A 24,730-nucleotide genomic window follows, 5' to 3' on the forward strand; every position below is an offset into this window, starting at 1 on the left:
TTGACAGAACTGCTTCTACAGGCAGAGCTGAACCTCTGCATATGCTCGGAGTTATTTCAAAGCAAAGGAGACCATTGGAGTTCCTTGTCTTATGTCTGGTTACTAAAGGTCATGAAATTTAATTCAATTCTTGAAAATCCCCAGGCAACAAATCATTGTGCACTAGGCATGGAACAGAAGATGTCAGGGCACATCACTTTATGGTACAAATAAGTAGGTAAGAAATGACTGGACTATCTCAGTTATCAATGTATGCATATGCTGCAAAGAAAGGAAGAAGCTTCCCAGGATGTGTAACTGTCTCCTCCACTGCGAGGATCTTACACTTCCACCTTGGTCCCAGATCCAGCAAGAAGTATGACTAAATATGACCCCAGTGTATGGGCAAAATGTGCCACCCAGGGATAAGTGAGCATTTTCAATACTCAGGGTCTGAGTCGTAGTACTCTCCAGACCATTACCCAAGTCCCACTGGGGCCCTGAGATGAAGATAAAAAAAGCTCTTCAAGCTGCATTTGACTAGGAGGAGGGTCACAGCCCCCTGTGTAATTAACTGAAGCTCTGGAATGTGAGATTTTGCTGTAATTTTTATCTTTAAGTGTAACTGCAAGTGTAATGGGAAAGTTGAGGGCAATCCTGTTCTCCCCAAGGCTCTTGAAGGACAGTGACAGAAGCAAGTTATAGAGCCACAGATCCTATGGTTTCAAACAATTTTTAGTTACTAACTGCAGTCTGAACAGGAAACAAATACTGAAGAAGGTTTGTCACTTGTTGAAAACTGCTGCTCCATAAGAAATCAGGTTTTGCATAGTAAGAAAGGAGATGAAGTCAGCCAGGCAATGCTTTTTCTCTTTCTGAAGATGTGGAGCTCAGATTTAGTTTTCTCACAGCACTGGGCATGGTTTTATTTTCCACTCTTGTAAGTAAATTCACTACCACAGCCATACTTGACCCTGTAAGGAGGAGGCTGCCCGAATTCATGTAGCTAGCAACCACAAATCTAATTGAGGATGCTTGCAACAGTTTCATTCCAGAGCAGGGTTTCGTTTGATTTCTGCTTTTTCCGCTTTGTCTCTGTTGAAATGACCCGCAAGCCACCCTCCTTAACGTGTGCACCGCTCTTGCAGGCCAATCTGCCCCTGCTGCAGCGGGAGCTGCTGCACTGTGCAAGGCTAGCCAAGCAGAACCCAGCCCAGTACCTCGCCCAGCACGAACAGCTGCTTCTGGATGCCAGCACCACCTCACCTGTTGACTCCTCAGAGCTGCTTCTCGATGTGAACGAAAACGGGAAGAGGCGAACTCCAGACAGGTGAGCAGCCCCAGTGCCTCTCATACCCCGCTCAGATATGTCCCATGAGTGGAACGTGCCGAGCTCTGCTAGCAAAGGGGAAGTGTGTGGGTGGGTGGGTGCCTGGGGGGACTGGGGGGGTGTTCCCTGGGTGCAGGTCCTGCCCACACTACAGCTGCACAATGGCTGAATTGCCTTTGTGTACATGTGTTTGCACATGTATATAGAAACGTGCACACGCCGACTCAGGCAGCAAAGTCTCACTGGCCAGCCAGTAACATACTGACTGTTTAGTGCATAGTGCAGGGTGTTAAGATGGACTCAACGTGTTACAAGTATACGAAAATTTACAAATTACAAAGTTTTAGTAATCTTTTTATAAATGCTCTATGTTCCCTCTACCTGTTGCACAGACTGTAAGATTCCTTCATGGGCAGTTTGTGGTTGCAGAGATATAGTGATTGCAAATTGGGTCCATTTCTTTGAAACACCCTGTATTTCTCTATAGCATAAAGTGACAAGCAGCAGATTGCTCCAGTTCCCTGTGCAAGTCCTTTGTATTTGAGGTTTTGTTGGATTAAACAGTAAAAATGGGTGAAGTGGCTAGGCACTCATATTGGGAAGTACAAGGCAAGCTCCGGAGTGCAGTCACGGCTTTGACTCCTGCTGCCGTGCCATGTTTCCATATGCATATATCCAATAAGCATGAGGATAGTTCTTCCTAATAGGAGAATTGTTGACTGAAATCTGTTTTATTGTTGAGCTGAGAAAGAGTCTGTGTAGAAACAGTGCAAGCAAGTGCACATGTGCAAAGTACAACAGCTTTAGGGATATGAAATGGTATTCTCTTTTTCTTATTTGAATAAAGTTCTTTGTTTAGTGTTACAATAAAATGACTCCTGTGTTTTTTTATATTTAACTGTCTTCCTGTGACAGTGTTAGAAATTGAGCTAGCATATATTACCTTTGAGAAGCCAGAATATTGGATTTTTCTTAGTTCTGTTTGCCATGTATTTTATAGTGTGGAAAACTTCTACAATGTTTTTTTTTTTTTTGTGAAATGCCACTACCTACACGCATAAAACCTCACAAGTGTTCCAGCTATCTTTTAAATGAAAAAAGATGAAGATTTGCAAAGTCAAGAAGGCTTACAAGTTTTTACAGGTGACATTGTATAGGGACAGGCGACATTGTATGGGGACAGGCCATGATAGCACTAAGCCTATGGAGAAAGCAAAGTCTGAAAGTTCATGAGGCTGGTAGACGAAAATTCAACACCAAATATTTTGGTATATATGCAAGTGAGATATTAATGATGTAGGTGCAAGATCTTTAAAATATCTACATAGTAAAACTTAAGCTACTGATAGCTAGAAGTGAACAGTAAAAAATAAAATACCGTTGCCATTAGATGAAATTGTGAAAGTATTTGAAGTTGGTTGTATTTCAGGGAAATAAATCCCTATGGACCAGAAATAAAATAAAGATACCAGCAGAGAAGCCCTTTTCCATGTATTCTCTTTTCACCATTTTTTCCTGACAACTATACCAAACTGAAACAGGCATTGGTGTTAACAGGAGCCTGCTAACTGCGTCCAAGAGACATGATTAATTTTCAGACATTTTCCATGTAGTCTCTTTCTCTGTGCAGAGAGGTAACATTTCCAAAGCTGAAATTTAGCTCCCTGGGGCAGTTCTGCTGTATATCTTCAGTCTTTGCAGAGTGGTGTACTGAAACGTCTGTTAAAAAGGCCCCTTAAAATCTTGTGTATCTTGTGAATAACTTAAATATCAGCATGTTGTAGTCCAATGTCAGTAGCAGGCATGGTATTTGTCCTACAAGTAGATATACACACATTGAATTATGAGCCTGTGAGGTCTTGCTTGGCAGGGAATACAGAGAAGAGGGATGTACCTTCTGACAGCCCTAGCTCACCTTTTCCCCTGCTAACAGAGAGCAGTATTGCTCGCTTCTCCCATAAAGTCATAAAGGAAAAGTGGACAATAAAATATTTCCTTTGTTTTTCTTCCTTAGCTTTCTGCATCAATATTCCCCGCCTTTGAAGACCCAGTATGACATCTTGAATTTTGGTTATTTTTTAATGAGTACAGTCTCACCAACAGTAGTTTGAGTCCTGGTTGCATGGGAGGGGATGGGTGGTGCAGGTAAAGACTGGTATGAGAACTTTGTAACAAAAAGACCCCGTGTTAGTCGTATAGCAAAAAGGACATAGGAGTAGCCCATAAGGGGACAGCAGATCAGAAGAATATTGGATTTTAAAGTCAGTCTTCATGTTTTAAATAAAACTGAGGCCTAGACCTAGAGGGATTTAAGTCTGGTTTATGGACTTTTTTTATTTTCCTCAGTGTTTCTTTTTAGTTAAAATACATGGATGCTCAGAAGCCTCTGCTCTCGAGCAAGTGCCTTTGGCTTCACGTGTGAAGTCTCTCTTGGGCTCAGTCCAGCCTGGGGAGTCTTCAGTTCCTCCTCACGCAGCAATGCAGCTTTTGGGTGAGGAGTAGACAGCTTAACTTCCAGTGCTGTGGGTAAGATGCTGCGCTTGAAATCCCGGGGTCCAGGGAGAGGCTGTAATGTGGGGTGTCCCACTGGCATATGCACTCTGAGGTGCCAAAGTTCTCGACCAGCAGCTTCTGTCGATGGCTGCTTGAAGTTGGGCTACTCAGTTCTGGGGGAGTGGTGTTTCAGAAAAACCCATTCTTTCTTTTTTGACCCTGAGATTCTTTGCTGAAATGAAAGACCTGGAAAGGCTGACAACTCGCCCATTGGAATGGTGTCTTGAGCTAAAAAAATAAGTTGTTGTTGTTGTTGTTGTTTTTTCAGTATCAAACAACCGTGTCAGTGGTTAGACTCAGCTATTTCCCTGACTATGTTTAAAGCTTTACAGAAGAAAAATAAGCGTATACCATAGTTTTGGCTGAACCAAGTTCAGTGGGGTTGTCTTGTGCACTCAAGAACGTCTGTACTACAGATATAGTAAAAAGAGCAAGACTCTGTTGGAAAGATTCTTAAATTTACTGAATGGGAGTTTGTATACCTTTTAATTTGAATAATGTAAGTAAATCAACCACAAAAAGCTGTCCTCAGAGTTAGAGCATGCATAGACTGAGTATTGAAACCAAATACTTGTCTGGCTTTGTAGTCATTACACTATTAATTATTTTAATTGTTTACAGAGGAGCAGGAGGAAACACCTGGAAATAAATATACCTTTTGTTTAGATATCTAAGTAGTTTTCAAATATACTAATAAAAATACAGCAGAAAATATCAGGCATCCTTTAAGAGAAAGGTTCACCATGACTGTTGTTAGAATATGGGAAAAATTACTAAAAGGCAATGCCTTTTAAGGGAAACTAAATACAGTTGGAATGATTTTGTTTGGAGATACCTCTCTCACTAAAGTAAATTGTGGCAACTTTTTCACTTCCCAAGGGGTATGATACAGACATTTTATATAATGTGTATGTTATCTGTGTGTATATATATATGTATATGTATGTATCTTTCATATATATATATATATATATATATCTGTATCTCATATATATGTGTGTGTGTGTCTGTGCATGTGATACATACACATATATGTTAGAAATACATATAAACAGATTCTTCCATATTTACATTTTTATTTTGGGCACAGGTAACTGCATCCTGTTGACGCCAACAGAGGTAAAATAGAGTAAGGGATTAGGCAAAGGAAGTAGAATGTATGTGTTGCACATAACCACATCCATCTTGTGATTTTTCTTAAAGAAAATCCACATTCAGTAATTTTTTTCTGCTTATAATTTCATAACATTTTTTGCATACGCACTTTCCAATTCTGGTTATTTATCTGCATATCCAAATCTACTGTACATGAGATTTTATAGAGCAATCTGACAGCAGAGCTTCATGTTTTACTGAATGTTTTCTTGGTGCATATGGTCTGACACGGATGAGCAGCCACGGTGAGATTTTGGAGTCTATTAAACTAGCTCATTAAAAAGATCAATCTGTTTCTGTAATAACACTGGGAACCATCAGTCACTGCAAGAGAGAAAAACTGACACCTGAGGAGACAACACATTTTAGTAATTTGTTCATGACATGTCATGAACAAAGTGTTCACTATATTTTGTTTACAACTTTTGGAGTTTACATTCTACTGTAGTAAAGCAAAGGAACTTGGACCAATGTGAGTTTTTTGTCTCAGTGAATGAATGCCTAGTTATAAATAACATGATTTAAAATACATTAAGTAGAAGAGACCTTTTGCTAATTAGTCATCCTTGGAGCTTGTTCAGAAGGGCTGTATGGCATATGAGCATGTCATATAGTGACTGTTTATGACAGCTGCCTACAAAGTGGATATAGGGCATTTTTAAGTAAAAATATATCTGTTAGGATATCTACAAAACAAAGGTGGCCATGCTTGTTTTGTGAGTTTAGAAAGTGCTGCTGTGCTTGCTGTACCCTTGGCACCCCTGACAATGTATTCATGTTGAAGGTAACTAGAAATATGGACTGACTTTTATAATTCTGTTAGGCAAATATTTTTATTTTAAGAAGTTTCTTCACATCTCAATAAGGTGAAGGATGCTCATAGGTCTTATAGCCATTCCCCTTGTAATTTTAAATATATTTTTATAATATGAATGGTTAGCACAGTATTATAAACAAAATAAGTATTTTATTCCAACAAGGCATTATCACATCTTTGCTGATCAAGACTTTGTTGGTGGCAGTCCAATTCAAATCTTGCACAAATAGCAGATAAACAGCTTTGCCTCCTTCCTGCAAGCTGACTTCAGTGTTCTTTCAAATCAGTACAATACTCTTGATCAGATGAAACTTAATTTTTCAGCCAAGGCAATTTTGCATGGTCAGGTTTCCTACACAAGAAATTATAACTTACTATAATGTAAAATTGAAAGGGTAATTTACAAACAACATAAAATCTGTTAAATGGGTGCAGACTAATGGCTAGTATCTATTCTGCTATCTTTAATCTGAGTAAATCATGGCTACAAGTAAAATGACTACTTGCATGTTTATAGCTGAAGGACCCCATCTATATCAAATTGCTGCTTTTCCAAACGATGGTGCTGATTTATGTGTATGTCAAGGAAAACGTGACCAATAGGAGCAAGAAAAAGAAAAACAAGAAAATGTGTCAGTTAGGCTTCCTGCATATTTAATGTTATTTCCTCTCTACAGCTTGTTGTTGCTTTGCAAAATCAGATGAATCAGATACAAATCAGATGAAAACTGTGGGTGTTTCGGAACTGGTACTCACATGGGTCTGCCAATACCTGTGAAACAGGAGCGCTTCCCCAGGCACCTGGAGAAATGTTCTTTTCCCAAGGGAGTGAGACCTGGAAAAACGAGTAGGACTGAGAACAGAAGCATAGTAGGTTAGGTTCAGAGCATCTGAATTATGCCATTCCTCAGTATTCGTCTTCTATCACTATATTCAGATATAGTACATTTGCCAATGATTCCTGTTCTTATGAGACTTTGGAGATTGTTTTTTTTTTAATGTACTTTATATGGTCAAAAACACTGAGTTTATATACAGCCTCATTCTGGTATTCTGCTAAGTTGTTAATTTTGCCAGTGCAGAAAATATAACAACAAATTGTAGAATTAAGGTTTCAACACCCAGAAATGACCCTGCTCCGGCAGGGGGATTGGACTAGATGATCTTTGAGGTCCCTTCCAATCCCTAACATTCTGTGATTCTGTGATTCAGTTATAATAGGAAAGACAGGAATTTAATTTCAGTAAATGTGTTTTCAAAGGTAATGTTAATTTCTGTGTTAGTTAGACTCAGGGTTCTAGATGAAAATGGATATGCTGGTGTGTTCTCCAAGCTAATGCAGTTCATTCCAGTTCAGTTGATTAAGTATAAAGCATTCCTAATAAAAAAAATAAATACAGAGGTACCTATATAGTAAGGTGCAAATATGCATATTTGTGTGAAAATATATTATTTTAATGTCTTCATTATAGTTCGGAAAGGGAAAACTGGATTCCTACTTGTCACAGTTTTCTGGTTTGCTTCTCCCACAATGAGTGATCAAATAAAGACAACAAAATTATTTCATTATTTATAGTTTGCATGTTTGTTTTTTTTCTCCCCATCTTTGTTAGAGATCATTCTAGTTGTACCGCTGAAGAACTTCGGCAAATCAGTAGGTTGGCTTATACATATGAGAAAGTCCATATTTTGCTTACATAGTATTTTTTTTACAATTGAAAGACCTGGATATAGAGTTTGAGCAGATATGTGAAAAGAGAACACACACCAGCAACTAAATGCAAAACTTGTCTTGGAAAGCTGTCAAAAACATCACTACCCATTGGGAGTTATTGCAAGGAGGTCCAGCCTGCCAAAACTCATTAAAAATATATGATGGTCCTCAGGTTTTCCTGATTAGGAGTTTTCACAGCCATTCTGCGTTTGCTTTGGAACAAGGTACATATTCTGCTTTAAGAAAGTATGTCTTTTATAGCTCTGCTCAAAAGTAGAACAGCTGTCCTGCTGTATTGGTGAAAGATTCTCCCCTGTTTGCCAAGTTAAGGTATAATAAAATATGTATACATACAGCTTTTCTGGCATTAGTGGTTGTGGTGAGGTCCTTGGAAGATCTTACTCCCCCTGGAATTGGTGCAACCCATCTTTTCGTTTCTTGCTGGTAATTGCAAGATCTTACTTTGATTGTCTCTCCCAGTGGATATTGGCAAATATTTGGTTTCATCCTTCCTTGCATTAACACTAAAGGAGAACCTATTGAGGGGCAACAATTAATACATGGAGTGTTTCTCCACAGGCAGTCCCTCAAGGTTGGTTGCCATCCATAAGTCATGGAGTAAAAAGTTCTCTTCAAAAAAGGCTGAGATGTATCAGCTGTTTAATAAGGGTTTTTGGAAGGAGGGATGCAACCTCAACAGTTTGTGATATTTATATCTAATAAAATTTATGTTCAAAGCTAATATTTGGTAGGTTTTGTTTATTCCAGTGGTAAAAAACCAAAAGAACAAAAACCATACGTCAGTGAAAGTAAGCTTCCCTAAAAGGAGTTGTGAAGCTGTTGAAGTAACTCTAGCCTTTCACTGTATTTTAATGGAAAACACATTCAGTGTGAGTTCCAGGTTCTCAGGCAGAGGTGCGAACTAGAGGCTTCTTTGGAAATAGCTGATCATGAATAGAATTATTGAGTATCTATAACATAAAATACTGCCCTTCTCCTTGATAACTCCCCAAAATTGCTTGTTCATACAAACACTGTCTAAGAATAATGGGGTGGGAAATCTTGAATGTTAATGAGGACTCGAGTCCCACCACATCTTCCCACAAAACTAATGACAGGCATTGAACCTTTGACAGGTGTAGCCAAGACAGTATAAAAATCTCTGAAGGAAGCGTTTCTTATCATCTGGAGTGATTGTTGCTGGGAGCTCATCCTGGCATTACATACAGCCAATTACATGCACACCGACATGTGTTACCATAAGTGTGTGTGCAATCCTCTTAAAAAAAAAAATAAATGAACTGCAACTTTACCCATATCACTCTCCGCTATAGAACTACTGAAGTAGGAATTTCTCAGCCTTTGGCTTCATGTGTCAGTTGATTGTTCCAGTTCCACAATTACGTGCGTATCCATTCCATCAGCTCGTGATTTCAGTGAACGCCACTGGCTCTCCAGCCCGGCTCTTTAAGCCGCTCCTTTGGAAGGTTCCCCCTGCTAGTTAGCATTTCTCAAGCTACAGGGAAAGTTAGACAAGGTGAATGTGTCCTTTGTATATTTTGAATAAGCAGTGTTATGAAATGTTCTGCAACACGACACACTTGGAGCAAAGTGAAAGAACAAGCTTTAGTTCCTGAAGCCACATGTGTAGGTGGGGGTGCGTGTTCCTGAGCAACTCTGCTCACTAAGTGAATTAAAGTTCCTTCGTTTTGTTTTTCAGAACCAAAGAAAATGGCTTTGACAGAGAGCCTTTGCACTCAGAGCATCCAAGCAAGCGGCCCTGCACTATTAGCCCAGGCCAGCGGTACAGTCCAAATAATGGCTTATCTTATCAGCCCAATGGTCTGCCTCATCCCACCCCACCTCCACCTCAGCATTATCGTTTGGATGATATGGCCATTGCCCACCACTACAGGGACTCATACAGACACCCCAACCACAGGGACCTCAGGGACAGAAACAGACCTATGGGTAAGGCATGTTGATTTTCTGCATTGTTTTTTTTTCAGGTTTATCTTTTCTGTGTAATTATATTCTGTATTTTGAAAAGGGTTTTTTTTTGCCAATTAAACGTACCTGCCATTCAGATGTAACCTCCGTAGATATTTGTCCATCCTGCTGCTTCTAATGGCTGTATTTCAGATTTGTGTTTGTCAAAGTCTCTTATCCTCTAGAGCAGGGGTGACAAACTCATTTTCACCAGGAGCCACATCATCCTCATGGTGACCTTCAAAGTATGTTGAATGTCATTTTAGGGCTCTGTAAATGTCGGAGTGGTTGCATATATACAGTCCTAAAATTACATTCTGCCCTTTGGAGGCCACTGCAAGGCTGATGTGGCCCCCAGTAAAATGAGTTTGACACCCCTGCTCTAAAGCAAGTGAGGCAGAAGAAGGAGGAACCTGGGCTTTCACAGCTACGTAGATGATATGGGCATTAGGTATCTAGCAGGCAAGGATAGGTAGAGCCTTTTGTTTTTCTTTTAATGCTACATTTGTGACAATAACAACATCAATGGAGCTTGATTTTAGCTTAGACCAGAGGAAAGCCTTTGGGGAAGTGTTTTGTGTGTGACATCTCACAGTACAGTACAGCATGGGGATGTCTGCAGAGGCACCAACTACACCCCACACAGCACGTTTTGATTTAATGGGATGTCGTCTGCTCTTGGATTTGCCTGGCCTGTTTGACATCTGCACTTACTATTCCTCCTTGTTTTAAACAAATCTTCAATAAAAGAGGAGCATTTACAAATATTCAGCATCTGTATAAAGGAGGCAAAACAAAGAGCAAGTGTCGGCTTCTCTTGAGTGTTGATAATAAATACTGGCTTGTCTGTATCATCTTCTCAGCTGCTCTGATATATGTGCTACATTTTAACCACATGTTGTTTAAACATCTGTGAAGGGATGAACCCTTAATGATGCTCTGTTGACATGGTAGTAATTACTGCATTTAGTGAAATAACATTGAGTTGAGACTAATATTTCTTCAACTCTCTGAAGTACAGCTAGTATTCAATACATTAAGTTAATGAATAATTGTCTTGCTGACTTCGAGTACTGAAAAGTTATATATTGCATGTGTTATATATATTATAGTCGTATATATAGTCAGAAAGGGTTGTGTCCATTTCTGAGAGGTCATCTGGAACTTGTAGACTTGAAGGCATTAAATCGAGTAAAACAGTAACATCTTGTGTAGGGAAAAGTGCTGACGAGAATTTAGAGCAAAGTTTTTAAGCATCGATTTATTTTTGTGGTGGCATTCCTGATACTAGACCAGTTATTGTGTGGTATATTTGTCTGATAGGCTCTTTTTTCTTTTTTTTTCTCCCCCTAGAGGACTCGCAACATTGTAAACATGATTTGCTCCTTTTTGGCAGGGTTGCATGGCACACGTCAAGAAGAAATGATTGATCACAGGCTAACAGACAGAGAATGGGCAGAAGAGTGGAAACACCTTGACCATGTAAGGCATAAATATACTCTTATGTATAATTGTCTGAAAGGAGCTCTGTTGAGACAGGAATTTAAACTTTTTCTTCTAAAAAAATATGAATCCCTGGGCAAGTTAGAGTTGGTCATTAAATCTATGGGCTTGATGTTCCCCATTAGGTAGCTCTCATTAGGCCTTGCTGCTCAGGTGCAGGTTGCAGTACTCTGAGCGTTAGAGACCGCCGAAAGTGGAGAGGGCACTGCTCCATAAACCCTGAATCTGCAACAAGTGATCCTCACCCTTACTGCTGTTTAATTATGTTTTGATTTTGTGGTTGGTTGGTTGTTTTGTTTTTCTTCTGTTGTTGTAGTTTTTTGTTTGTTTGGGGATTTTGTGTGTGTTTGTTTTTCTTTGAATTTATTAGCTCTTACAGCATTTTTAGGCATCAGTTCTGGACCAAATCTCCTGGCCTGCGTGGTACCATGTGATATTAGTGGTGGGACTGCAGTCAGTTCAGTCTTTTCTTCTTTTTGTTCTCCCTTTCCCCCAGAAATCCTTATTTGTACAGTTTGGGACCACAACTTAAACAGGAAGACTTGCCATTCTTAAAAGCAAAGCTAGAATTTTTCAGCTGTATTTGAAATAACAAGGAGAGACTTCTTTGTTCTTATAAACCCAGGCACTCACCACATTAATGTTTTCTTCATTTTTCTGTCAGTTTATGAATAAAATATTCTGGGTTTTGTTTCCTTGTTTGTTTTTTGTTGGTTTGTTTGGTTTTTTGTTTGTTTTGTTTGTTTTTGTTTTTAACTTTCTCTGCTCCATCTGATGCTATTAATAGCTGTTAAACTGTATAATGGACATGGTGGAAAAAACAAGGCGATCTCTCACTGTACTACGGCGATGTCAAGAAGCAGACCGTGAGGAGCTCAATTACTGGATACGACGGTACAGTGATGCAGAAGATTTAAAAAAAGGCGGTAACAGCAGCAGTAGTCATTCCAGACAGCAGAGTCCAGTCAATCCAGATCCAGTTACACTGGGTAAGTATCCTCATTAAAAATTATTTATTGATCCTGTTTCAACTCAGCTAAATGCTAGAGGAAGTTTGCATTTGTTGTTCTGATCCTTCTTTTGTGACAGTGGTGAAATATTCCTCTCTGCTGACTACTGAATTAACTATAGCCCTTATGCCCTAACAGTCATGTTTACATGTGAAATGGCTTGATGGTTTTGATGATACTTGACTTGCTTTCCATTCAGCAATGTCTGAGAGTGGTGGGGTGGAAGGACAGACTGCCGTGTAGGGATGGCAAAGCGGTGAGATGTGCACTGACTCTCTATCCCCTCTGTCTCCCTCCCTTGCCTGCTTGATTAAGGAAACTATAGGTGCTTCTGGATTATCACTGTGAAAACAAGGGCTTTCGCCTCTCAAATAAAATTATTTGACTTGGAAGTTGTCTTTTCTAAGAAAATGAAGAGAGATATAAAGATAAGGGCAGTCCTTAGCTGTATTTTGTTTCTGTGTAAGAAAGAAACAGCACCTGGGATGCCCACAGCCACACAGGTGATCCTCCTCAGTCTGTGTCCATGGCTGCAGCTCACACAGCTGTGCCTGAGCTGGTCTTGGTACTGCTCGCTGAGCTCAGCTCAGACTGCAAAGCTCGCTTACATGGAACAGACCAAGCAGTGGGACTTTCACCCCCTGCAGGCCTTCACAGTCACACACAGTGCCACTCACAACTACCCCAAGTATAAAAGCAAGCTTTATTTTCTGTAGTTTATTAATATTTTGGCCTGTTCTGCCCTATCCCCTCACCTTCATGGCAAGTGTGGTAAATTAGCACCTAGTGGTCATACCTTTTTTGTTCTCTGCTGGTTGCTTGTCTAATATTTAGCTTAGATAAATAAATTATCCATATCAAATGCCATCTACTTAAAATCGTCATGAGCTGTGGTCATTAGTAGAGTTGAATGTGTTTGCTATTTGGTAACTCTTTTGTTTAAAGCTGTGTTTTCCTTTTACCCTTAAGAGTAACTTATTAAATCTAAAACTTACTTAATTGCAACTAGAAAAACAAAAAAACATATCTAATACCCTCTCCATCTTCCTCGTGGTAAATCTTTAAAGTTCATGCTGTAATATTTAGTGCTTCTTGATAACAAACAAACCTTTTGTGTGTGTGTGTGAAATGATCTGAGCCAATAGCTCTATAAATTAGCTTCAGTCAGTGAAAGGAAGGGTTATGGAAATATTGTTCCCAACTTCACTAGTAAGTCTAGTCCCTAGAGAAGCCATTCTCAAAAAGAAGCATTCAGGTAATGGCTTGTATGAATACTGTTAAATGTAATGTAAAGAAGGACTCATAAATATGGCGTCTGAAATGCTGATCATGTCTGCAGCTTCAGGAAGAACACTTGTGAGGAAACCCCTAGATGAAAAGCAGTGACACCCATCTCTAGTACAGCTATGAGGCAAAAAGAGCCAAGCCATAGTGCTTGTAAGTATAGTTAGTAGGTAAAAAAAACTGAAAGGAAAATGTGTTTTTATAATTTACCCAAAGAAACTTCAACTCAAGACATTCATCAAAACCAGTCACTTCTACAGTACTATGGGTATAACTGTGCTGGCTGGAGTGAGTCTATTTCAATTTTGGCATGTCCATTTTGGTTATTTGACTTTAAAAATTACTTCCCTAGACTCACAGACATGAAACTTGCATTGCTTCAGTGGTGTAGCATCCATGTCAGTTGTAAATATTGATAAGAAGTGCTTTTGTGTTTGACCTGTAAGGCAGAAAATACTTACTTTGGAGTCTATGGAAGGGTAATCTTTGTATTTCCTCAATTCTGTTAGTAATCTAGTTAACAAAACAAACGTTCAGAGGTATAATAAAATGGAAGCAATATCTGCGAACCTTGAGCCGCTGTTCTGCTCAGGGCTTTTTATTTTAGTTTGGAAGTGAGGAGGAAGGGGTTGAAAAATTCCTCCAGTACTTCAGTTAAAGTGTCACAAGATGTAAATATCGTTCTTTTGCTGCAGAGATTCTAAATGTCATTGATTCCCCTTTGTATTTTTTTTTTTTAAATGAGGTAATCCACCGTTTAAATCCATCTTGTCACCTCCACTAGCAAGAGAAAAAAAAAGTGGGGGAGGCACATGGCTACATTTTCTCTGCCTTTGTTTTTTTCTCTTTACGGTTAAAATATCATCACTGAAGTGGTAAGTTCTCACTACAAACATTATACCGTGGTCTTCATAGATAGCTCTCTCTGAAAAACTCTGAGCTGAAATTTAGCATAGATAGTTTGAGTCCAAAAGAAAAGGTCATCCTTTTGAACCAGCAGACCTTTTTTTTCTGCCAAAGTTCTTTGTGGTTTTTTTAATTTGACATCCCTGTAAATCATGTTGGGCTTGACAGTTCACAGTAACTGATCGGTATTTTTCTGTTGATATTTTTAATTAAGAAATCAAATGAAATATTTGACCATTGGTTTTAATGCAGTGTAATCCAATACACACATTAGCCAGCTACAACAGGTTACAAGCTCTCATTATTCTCTGATACTCTGCTGAAGGTAAGATGGGTCCATTCTTTTCAGTCTGAATAATACATGTTTATGAAAGTCTAAAAATGACTCAGACTTTATATATATATTCAGTTGATGAACTGTGATGGTCTATGAAGTGAATAATACATCATCTGGCTCCTCTGTTTCTGCTGCAGAATTTCAGTACTACATACTGCAGCGGGACTGCAACTTTCATCCTAATAGTGAATAATTACACATATCAGACATTGTACACTGAAATACACACAGTCAGATAAATTAAAGATGAGGGTTCTTCAACATCATGGGTTATAAACAAGATGTATAACCTTATTGAGTGCAGCTGTGGCTCTAGATAAGTGGTGTAGGCACACATCAGAAGGTCTGCAGTGATGTTGATATTTGGTGTCTGTTGAATTTATCTGAATGGAAATCTTACAAAACAGAGTTTGAAATCTCCAACTGAAGAGTGCAAATACCTGCAGGATTTGCCCCAGGAAGCCAGGATTCTCAGAAGTATATGAATTTGTCAAAAACACATAGGTTAGCCATGTCTTAATATATTTTTAAATGTTAACCATTTCAGAGCTAGTTTATATTTTATCAAAGGTTGTTCACCCTCATATTTTCAGTGTTAGCCAGGTCATTCCTATCGATACATGTCTGTTCATGCTGCTATTATAAAATCTTTCCATTTGCAGATAATCAGCATTGCTGTGATAGGCATGATATTCTCAACATGAGCTAGCGGGAATGCTGTGAATACCACAGTAACATTTATAACTTGTAATTCAAGAACTTGAAGCTTCTGTAATACTGGTCACTGATGATATTAACTATTGCTCTTAATCCGCTCACGCACGGGAGGTTTGGGCTGGATTGTAGTGTACTGAATTGCATGCTGTTAGACAGGGTTACAGCTGTGGAAACATTCTGCATTTGTATTGTCAGTATTCATTTCTGACCTTCTTGGGACTAGGATCACTTTTATCCATTCCTTATCCCACCCCTGTTATTGCAGTGCTTTGCAAAATAACTCATAGGTGGCATAAAAGAGAGAAAATCTCTTGCTGCTAGTTATTGGAAGTTTGCTCTTGGTTGACACTGATCCAGTAACGTAGTACCTGTGTGGTTTTCTTTTCTTATTCTTTTTAAATGAGAACACAATTATATTTTTAACACAAATTCATATGTTCAAGCAGTATTTTAATAACCACACAAATGCATCAGGGCAAAGATGTAGGTAAAAATACCTGAAAGTCACAGCCCCCAACACAGTTAGCAAGGAACTCCCATTCAGTATTATACTTACTCAGATTTGTATTTATGTATTTCATTAATTGGAGTGGCACATGTTTGAGCTTGACTCTTAGAAAAAAGGCAGTGAATATTGCATATTTGTTGCTCTGAGTTGTTTTTGTTTTCTGTTTCCCACCAATGTTACATTTATTATAGGGTAAAATTAAGCAAAACTTGCATATGAAATATGTAAATCGTATCGATACCTATAAAAAGATACCTATTTCTTATATTAAATAATCTATAGTTCACAGCTGGTTATGTGCAACTTTTATTATTTTTAAGCCCTACTGTTCATTATGGCATATAGGGTATTGTTGTCACTATCAGTGTTTTCATAACTACGATAAATTCTAAAAGATCCTCAGAAGATCAGCTGTTCATGTCTGTTTCTTAATTTTTTGTTGTCATAGGCTTGGATGTCATTGTCCGGTGATAAAAACCTCCATTCGTTTGTATTTTCAGCCTGTTGTCCGTTCCTTCTTTCCAAATATGGATTAGGCTTTTTCACAGTTTTGAACACATCTTTTCCTTTTAAGTCTTTCTGTTCTGTTTTCTTGGGTTTGGTCCTCATTATCGTGTGAGAGTTCATATCCTTTATTTGGTCCTCGGTTTTTGTCTCAGTTTCACTCCCCAGACCCGTATTTCTTTCTGCTCTTACAAGTCTCCACATCTTTCAGTACTTTCAGCACCTATTATCTTTGTCTTAAAACCACCAAAAATAAGCAGTCTACAACGTATTTTTACTCGTTAAACACTAGAAACCTGGGTCATCAATTAACTGTTGATGATTCATAAGGCTGAATATGCTTTTGAAATAAGTGCACCAGGGCCCCTATGGCAACATATTGTGACAGTAGGAATTTTTTTGGTTAATATCTTCTTTCTTATTTGAAAAAAAAAAAATCCAGGGTAGGCTAAAAATAGTAATTTTTCTATATATTTTGCAAAAGAATACATTATGTTGTTCCCTGCTGTTCAATAGAATGTGAGGGCTGAAACAAAGACCAATTTTTGTGTCTTTTCCTCATGCATGATCTCATAGCCCGACATATTTTGTGATGAAAAGTTTATTTAATGTTAAAATAGAAAATTCCAAAAGCACTTTTTATTTCAAAATCTATTTCATTTTTATTTAATTTAGGTTCTTCACAGATGAGCCCTGATCACTCTCATGTATATGTGCTTTTATTTTCCTTGTTGCGCTTTTTAATCTGGTTCAGTAGGAACCAGACTATGTGCTCTGAAAACATGCCTTGTCATGAATTTCAAGTAAAATCAGTAGCGTACATCCTGTTGTTCTGCATAATAACATTGTTGCATTTTCACCATTAAGAGAGCTTTGCATTATGCCTGACATGTAAAGCCTTTTCCGTTATCCTTTTTGGTATGAGTTTCCTTGTCACTTCAGGTTATTCCCATTTTTGTTGGATTTCATTCCATTTATTTCCAGGCAGAATTTACTTTGACTTCTAGGTACTGCGGTCTGTCAGTTAATATAGTGCGTTCTTCCTCATTATGGCTTTTTGCAGTTGGTTTAACATTTAGTATTTTAGAGACGTCACTCAATTGTATTACTTTTGGTTTGTGTTTACTAGATGTCCAAGTTTAAGATCTTCTGTGTTTTAGTTTTAGTGACCATGTTCTGTCATTCTTGATTTGAAGAACACCTTAAAAAAGAATAGTAATATAAGACTTCGATCCTCTGGTCACATCCTGTAGTTTAGCCCCCAAAAGAATGTTGTTTTCATGGACTTATCACCACTGACTAAACAATAGCCACGTTAATACTGTTTTTCTTGCTTGGAAAATATGTTTTTTATTATCTTCATAAGTGCTCCTTGTCTTTTTTTTGTGCACCATTCCAAACTATGGGAAAGTCTCTCACAAGATCTTGATTTAATTCTTCTTGCAGAGGATCTCATTCCTCATGTAAATAATTTGTGGTTGGAATAAGAGCTTGATTGATGTTTATGTTTTGGAAATTCTAACAATTAGCTGGCAATCTGGTCATTTATGTCATTGAATTCCATTTTTGGGAAGTCATATGTACCAAAAAATCAGCTCCACATCTCGTTATTCTTAATACTAAGTAACATGGTGAAGGGCTTAAATCAAGGTTATGATCCCCTTGCAGCAGATGGTACCTTAAATAGCAGACAGGAAAACTCAACACAAAACACAAGGCACAAATGCAACAGTTCCCTTGTTTTGCCATATTTGGCATCTGGTTGGGTCTTTTTCTGGAGGTATTGCAGGAAGAACAAATAAGATAGTTTTATTTTTTCACCTTTAGTTTTCCCGAGCTTTCAAGCAATGTTTTCTGCTGCTGCCTCTGTCCCTGACTGAACTGGCACTGCTCCCGCAAGTCTAAAAGCCTCCAAAGGACAAGAGAAGTGTACACAATTATATTTGTCATCACCAGAATCATACAAGCCAAGCGATGCTGAGGATTTTCCCATTTTCAGCATCAGGTCTGAAGTCCTCTGTCACGTTGATTAAACCCATGTAAACAGCTAGCTGTTTTGAAGAGTCTTGCACACACGTTTGCGTACACACACCCATCATTTATGCTTGAGAGGTGTGAAATTCTGCCTACAAAAATTCAGTTTATTTTCATCCCATCCTTTAGCAACAAACAGAAGAGCTGGGGAAATCCACTCAGCTGCCTGTCAGATGGCAACATTCAGTCCACCCTGTCGGTGTCTGCAGATTCATGTGCTAGAAACTGCATCTGTGGAACAGGGCGCAGGGATTGGGATTCCCCACTGTTTGCAGATCTGAAATAGCCCCTGTCATTTCCACCTTTTTTAGCTGTCTGCAACATTAAACATCATCTTTTAAATGTGTATAATTTTTTGTAGCCTACTGTATATAAACAGCACTGCACACATATGTATGGTGGTGTAAAAAGCTATTTACAAAACCTAATAGTTCGATGTTTTTCTTAAGTGTGTGGCTTTCTACCAAGGTAGCAAAGAATAAGATTCAAAAATGAATATATTTAGTAAAAATTAGTATTCAAAGAATGGCATGTGTACTTTTGTTATGTTTCAAACTCAGACATCAAACACAATGTTTGATTTCTAGCAGCATCTCTCAAAAGATGCAAACCTTATCTCTAATGTAATAAATCAAGTTATTTTATTTTGATGATTGAATTCTATCACACAGGCAATAGTAATTATGACAATGAACTTACCATTATGGTTTTTTTCCTTTTTTTTAAAATTTCTTCTCTATTACTTTGAAAAATGGTTAATCAGTTTTCAAACTGGGTTTGAAAAGAGCAGCTTTTCATCTGCTGAGAATCTGTATACTAAATTTCAGGTCAAAGTGAATTTTCTTTCTGTATTGTCTGATCTTGCATCTTTGAAGTCCGTGTGGAAGGGATCTTGCTGATTTCAGAGCTCTTAGGCCCAGGCCCAGAGGTTAAACCCTTTAAACAAAAAGAGGAGGGAGGGGGAAGAGCTGTCAAAAAGTGATTGAAATATATGGGTGAATTATGAGCTTCAGCTCCAGTGAGGTTGTTTGGCAGCATATGTGTTTAGGGGCTTAACCTAGAGTTAAAGGTTCTGTTTTTCAAACTCGTGCAGCTACAGTTGCCGATGTGGGCTCGGATATAGGAAAGCACAGCTCTGAACATAGAGAGACACCCCTTTCTTCTTCTGTGGACAGCTGATTTGATCACTAGAATTACATCTTGGCTTTTATCTCTGCTCGTCAGCAGCCGTTCTGTTTTCATGGAGCAGAAGTGTGAAACCCAGACTGTTGCCCTCTTTCTTCTTCCTTTTCATAAACAGAATGACAGAGGATGAAGCCCGTCACTCCCTCAGCTGGTCTCGCAAACCCAGCCTTAAAAGCTTGGAAACTGACAAATAGAGTTGAATAGAGACACTGTAAAATAAAAATAAAGCAAACTAGTCTCAGCTTGGCTTAAGATTAGACATTCAAGTCCTGAACATTGATTTGGTCTATGTGACATGTGCTACGGCCCTGGCACCCGTTTTATTTTGCATAAGAAAAAGGTTCTGTAATTATTTTTTTTTTTGGTCTGAGTAAAGGGAAAAGGTATTTCTGTAAACCTTGTTTGAGAAGCAGTCATTGCTTATGATGCCTTTTTTTTTTCCCCCCACACCCCCTCCTTCTGCAGAATCACATCGGGAATTCCTTCACAGGCCTGCGTCTGGATACGTGCCAGAGGAGATCTGGAAGAAAGCTGGTAAGAACTGTTTAAAAACACCAGCTTAGTCTTCTGGCAGCTGTGTGCAGTTGTTAATGCACTGATGTGAGGAACGAAAAAGAAAAAGAAAAGGGGCCTTACTAAGTAACAAGAAGAAATTGTGTTTAATAATCTTAAACTGGAACTGATCAGGACATGAAATAATCTTTAATAATAGAAGCATCTGCTGCTATAGTTAGGAGGATATCAGTACTTCCATTAAGGACCTCCATTTTCTGGGGTTATAATGGTTTCACACTGAAACTTGATATGCTAAAGTTTCAGTCTGTTAGCAATTTAAATACAAAGTTTGTGTGGGATTTTTTTTTTTAAGTTTCAAGGTTTCTACCTCATTAATGTCAGAATTCCCAAAGGACGGAAAAGAAGTAAGTATGCCCGTTAAAGAAAAACCTCCAGCTATGCGAAGTAACCATTCTTAATTTTAAAAAAGATTTTGTGCCTGTCAGACCCCAGTGAAGTCTGTGCTCGTGAACTTGTGAAGTTTTCAATGTAGTAAGAAAGTTCCCATCTCAGCAGCTGCTCAGGGAGGTTGCACAGGCACTGACAGCATTTTCCCCAAGCTTGAAAAGCACTATGGGCAGATGTTGTGGTTGTATAGAGTTTTCTTCAACACTTTAAAACTATGCCTGAGCACAGGAGTTTCCTGGCAACGATCCCATTGCGGTGCTAGAGCTAAACCATTGCTTTTTTTGACGTCGATATCAGAGGTTCCTTGTTTGCAGAGGCACCAGGAGGAAGCTCTTGAACTCCAGTGAGGTAGTTGAGCTTCTATATATACACTCGTACACACCCCCCCCTTTTGAACACCTGGATAGCCATGAAGTCTATTGCAGCTGTCTGAGCAGGAGTTAATGATTAAATGGCAAATATGCTGCAGTTTTTTTATGCTTTCTGATCCAATCTCCTGTAACTGCTTGCTGCTTTTTGGTGTATTTTAAACTAGATACAGAACATACATCTAAAAATGTTATGCTGGCATACCGTTGCATCAGACATGAGGTTGTATTGTTTGCGTGATGCGGGTTTGTCATGTAAAGTCTAGATTTGCCAAGGTGTTAATTAATATTTTTAGAACTGCTGCATTTTCTATGAAAAATAACAAAGTAAACTAAGTATTTGTCTTTTGCTCAAGGAAAGCGTAGCTTATGTAACTCAATGCCCAAAATTATTTTTATAGTTTGTTTTGCCATATTTTTGCTACTATCTTAAATGAAAAAGAAGAATAAACATACAGTTCCAGGAAATCTCATTGAGAGGAGCACTGCTCAGTGGAGTTTCAGGAACTTTATTTTGGCAAAATCTAAGTTTTTGTGCTGTTAGGCATATCAGGTCATTTATGACTCCTAAAAGCAATGCAACATAAGAAAAAAGTTTCTTCATAAGCTATCAATACAAGTTAATTACAGCTTTTGGCCCGAGTTATAAAATTGGATGTGCATGAACATTCCATATATCCACAAATGGTAGTCTAAAGGAGCTGTGACATGGCCTCTTGTGAATGTATATATCATCTCTTTCTTTTTGGTTCCATTTCTAGTTTCTGTTTTCATGCAGACAGGGGTTTAAATCAGATTCCGTGTATTAACTGAGTGTGCCTGTGAAATGGAGAATAAAAAAAAGTCTGACTTTCTGCAGGATGCACACCTGTATCTGTTACTAGCTGTAGTAAAACTTCAGAAAGCATACTGCTCTTCATAAATCATGGGTCTTCATTGTCAGGAAGGCGCACTGAAGTTGGAGGTATCCACAATTTGTAATCAGTTCAAGGCAGTAAAGGTGCAATTCAGCTCTGTAAGAATAGGTCTCTAGTGGCATTTGAGATGCTCTGTAGTTTCCTGGCTGGGCTGCAACTGCCAGTCAAGAAGGCTGCAAATCTCTTACAAGTAATTTCTGCTGGCTCAGTGTGGATATCTTGGTATCTCGAATGTCTGTAAAGACCAATGTGTAAACAGCTGAATGAGATATAAAAGTCTGATTGGGATGCTGAATCCATTGAATGGAAACAATTTGGCATGAAAATGGTTAAAAAGCAACCTCAAAAGAATGCAAAAATGGGATTCATTTTAAACTTTTGGAGGCTGATTTTTGGAGTAAGCACATATTATGCAGCACCTTGTGAATTAAAGCCATATGAACCCAACTCAGTTTCATACGACAGTGGAAAGGAGACATCAGTGTCCTAGTTCGTCTCATTGAATTATGGGTACGTAGATGAAGAGTACAAACCAAGTTCTTGGTGTCTCTAAGTAGATAAGAGAGAGGCAGGCACATGAAGAGCATCAATCAGATGTCAGGGTGGATGACTTGCTCTCTGGAAATACCTATTGATCTTTATTAAATACTGAGAGGATCCCATGCCCACTGCGGGCTGTTGCCTTAGCTTCTTTCTGTGTCATGAAGAGACAGCCATCCCCTGTCCCTTAGCTCTGGAGTTAACAAACAGGTGTAGAATGACCATACTTTGTCATACGAAGAAAATGAATCCCCTACATATTCTCCAAGGTAGTCCCAGGAAAAAGATGGTGTATTTTCGAGCATGAAGTTAACTTATGTCACCAGCTCCCATTGGCTGCCTTTGCCAGGGTCAGCCTGAGAGTGAGGTGATAAAAATGTCATGGTGATAGAGGTCTGCACCCCTGTCTACCACTTCTCTTTTCTCGTCATGTGAACTGAATGTGCCCACGATGTGAGAGAGGTGACCAGGAGCTGGCTGAAGAATCATCACATCAGGTTATATACAGCAGTGAATGATGAGTTGGGTACCTCCCCTGAGTGAGCTCCAGGGACCTCTGATCATGCTGAGTGACACCTATTCCACACAGGCTGTTGGCTCCCAGGAGCTTCTCTGAGTTAGCGCTATTGAAAGGGAAGGAAGATTTCAATTGCATTCCTAAAAAGAAAGAATGCTTAGGAGGATGCAGATACATGCATCTTAGGTATGCGCTTTTAAAAGCTTCCAGATCCATGTTTTCTGATACTGGAACCTAGTCACTCTTCCTTTCTCTGGAAAAGCAGACAAAGAATGTGCTGGTATCCTTGGTCTCCATGGCTCTGTACTACCAAGGCAAATAAAATCTCCTTCATTGTCACTTGTCACTTCTGCAGAAATACTAGTTTTTGTTGTTATATGAAACTATAAAGCCTCCTTGCTTTGTCTATAAAATATCTGTAGGCACTGGAGACATTTATTATAAGAAGATGGGCAGGAATCAGAGATAGGAAATTTTGTCTAGTTTATTTACTTGGGTGTTCATGAGGTCACAATATGTTGAAATAATGGTGGTGCATTGTGACCAAAACACCCAATGTATTTTAACTATTTGTTTTCACACTTAGTATAACACAATACAAATTGTGTTGTCAAAGTTAATGGAAATACGAAAGTCCAATCCATAGTTTATGCCAATTAAAAAGCATCAGTCAGGCATATGGCCTCGTAAGCACTTTAAACATCTTCACGATCTCAGAAGCTTTGTAAAATAACTTATGCAATATAGAAATTAGAATACAGAGTTGGATTTCTATAGCTGAACTGAAAAGAAGTAGATTATATAGGATGAGAAAATATAAAATTGGAAGTCTTTGTAAAATGTTGGAGTACCATACTTCTGTTTAATGTAATAGTTTAAACTGCCATTTCTAACCACTGCAAACACCTCAATGTAAAACTAAATTTATGTGATGTAATGAAAGTGCATCATGCCATACAAAGATAATTTCTATTCGTAGCAATATCAACAAGAATACATATTTTCTCAAAGAAATACACTTTGTTAATAATGGCAGCTCATAGATACAAAATGTCTGTATTTAAGTTGCCTCATTTTTCTGAAAATGGTAATAAAATTGCATCTGCATGCTTGCCTGTGTATATTTCTTTTCACACGATCAGTGAATGTTTGCAGTTGGTAATAAATATTCAAGCACCTTGCAAATGTCCTACCAATTCCCTTTGCTGATCTGTGTGTGCCTGTGGGACTAGAATAGGAATGCATAATTTAAATATAAATTGCCTGATTTGCATATACAATTAGTCTAGCTGCAGCTTTGATCGTAAGCAAAAATTATTGTCCTGTATTGCCACTTAGATAGAATTTTAATTCACCTTGAATATTCAAAGTAAATTAAGCCTTAGCTGTATGGTTGAAGGGTATGGTTTTTTCCTCTCCTGAGGCTTTCCCCTAAACAACATTTATGGTAGGGTAATATAAGGGCATATTTTCAGCCTCATAAAAATAAAGGCAGAAGTTTTATCTAGAAATTCCCCTCCCTCGAAAACTTAAGCTGAAACATCTTTCACAGACACGTACACACATAACACACACACACACACAGAGTAATAGAACTCTTCTTTCATTTTAATTCAGTTTTACTCAGTACATGGCTTAAAGTTAAGTCTTTATTGTAATTTGCTTATTAACTGAAAATGGAGACTTCATGTAGTTGTTATTTTTTTAAATAACAATGCAGAGCTATGAGATGTAAAAACTCAAGGGAGTTATCAACTTCATATCTGTATGTAAGAGTTGGATCTATGTGCATGTGCATGCACACAAATACATGGGTTAAATATATGCACTAAAACTCAAACCCGTAACACCATTGTAATACTTAGATTTTAATCTACAGTAAAACATTTTTATTAGAAAT

The 24,730-nt window shown here is 38.3% G+C and overlaps 1 protein-coding gene across 2 annotated transcripts in view; it reads left to right on the forward strand.

Annotated features, from left to right (window-relative positions):
- RUNX1T1 (RUNX1 partner transcriptional co-repressor 1) overlaps positions 1–24,730 on the forward strand; it is a 109,762-nt gene that overhangs the window by 73,985 nt on the left and 11,047 nt on the right. For both annotated transcript variants that reach the window (XM_080340154.1, XM_080340153.1), the window contains exons 5-9: positions 1,128–1,309; positions 9,269–9,519; positions 10,934–11,019; positions 11,828–12,029; positions 19,991–20,059. In XM_080340154.1, the coding sequence (XP_080196280.1) occupies positions 1,128–1,309; positions 9,269–9,519; positions 10,934–11,019; positions 11,828–12,029; positions 19,991–20,059 (790 nt within the window). The remainder of the gene's footprint in view (positions 1–1,127; positions 1,310–9,268; positions 9,520–10,933; positions 11,020–11,827; positions 12,030–19,990; positions 20,060–24,730) is intronic.

This window comes from Nesoenas mayeri (genome assembly GCF_963082525.1).
Source record: "Nesoenas mayeri genome assembly, chromosome: 2".
Classification (NCBI taxonomy): domain Eukaryota; kingdom Metazoa; phylum Chordata; class Aves; order Columbiformes; family Columbidae; genus Nesoenas; species Nesoenas mayeri.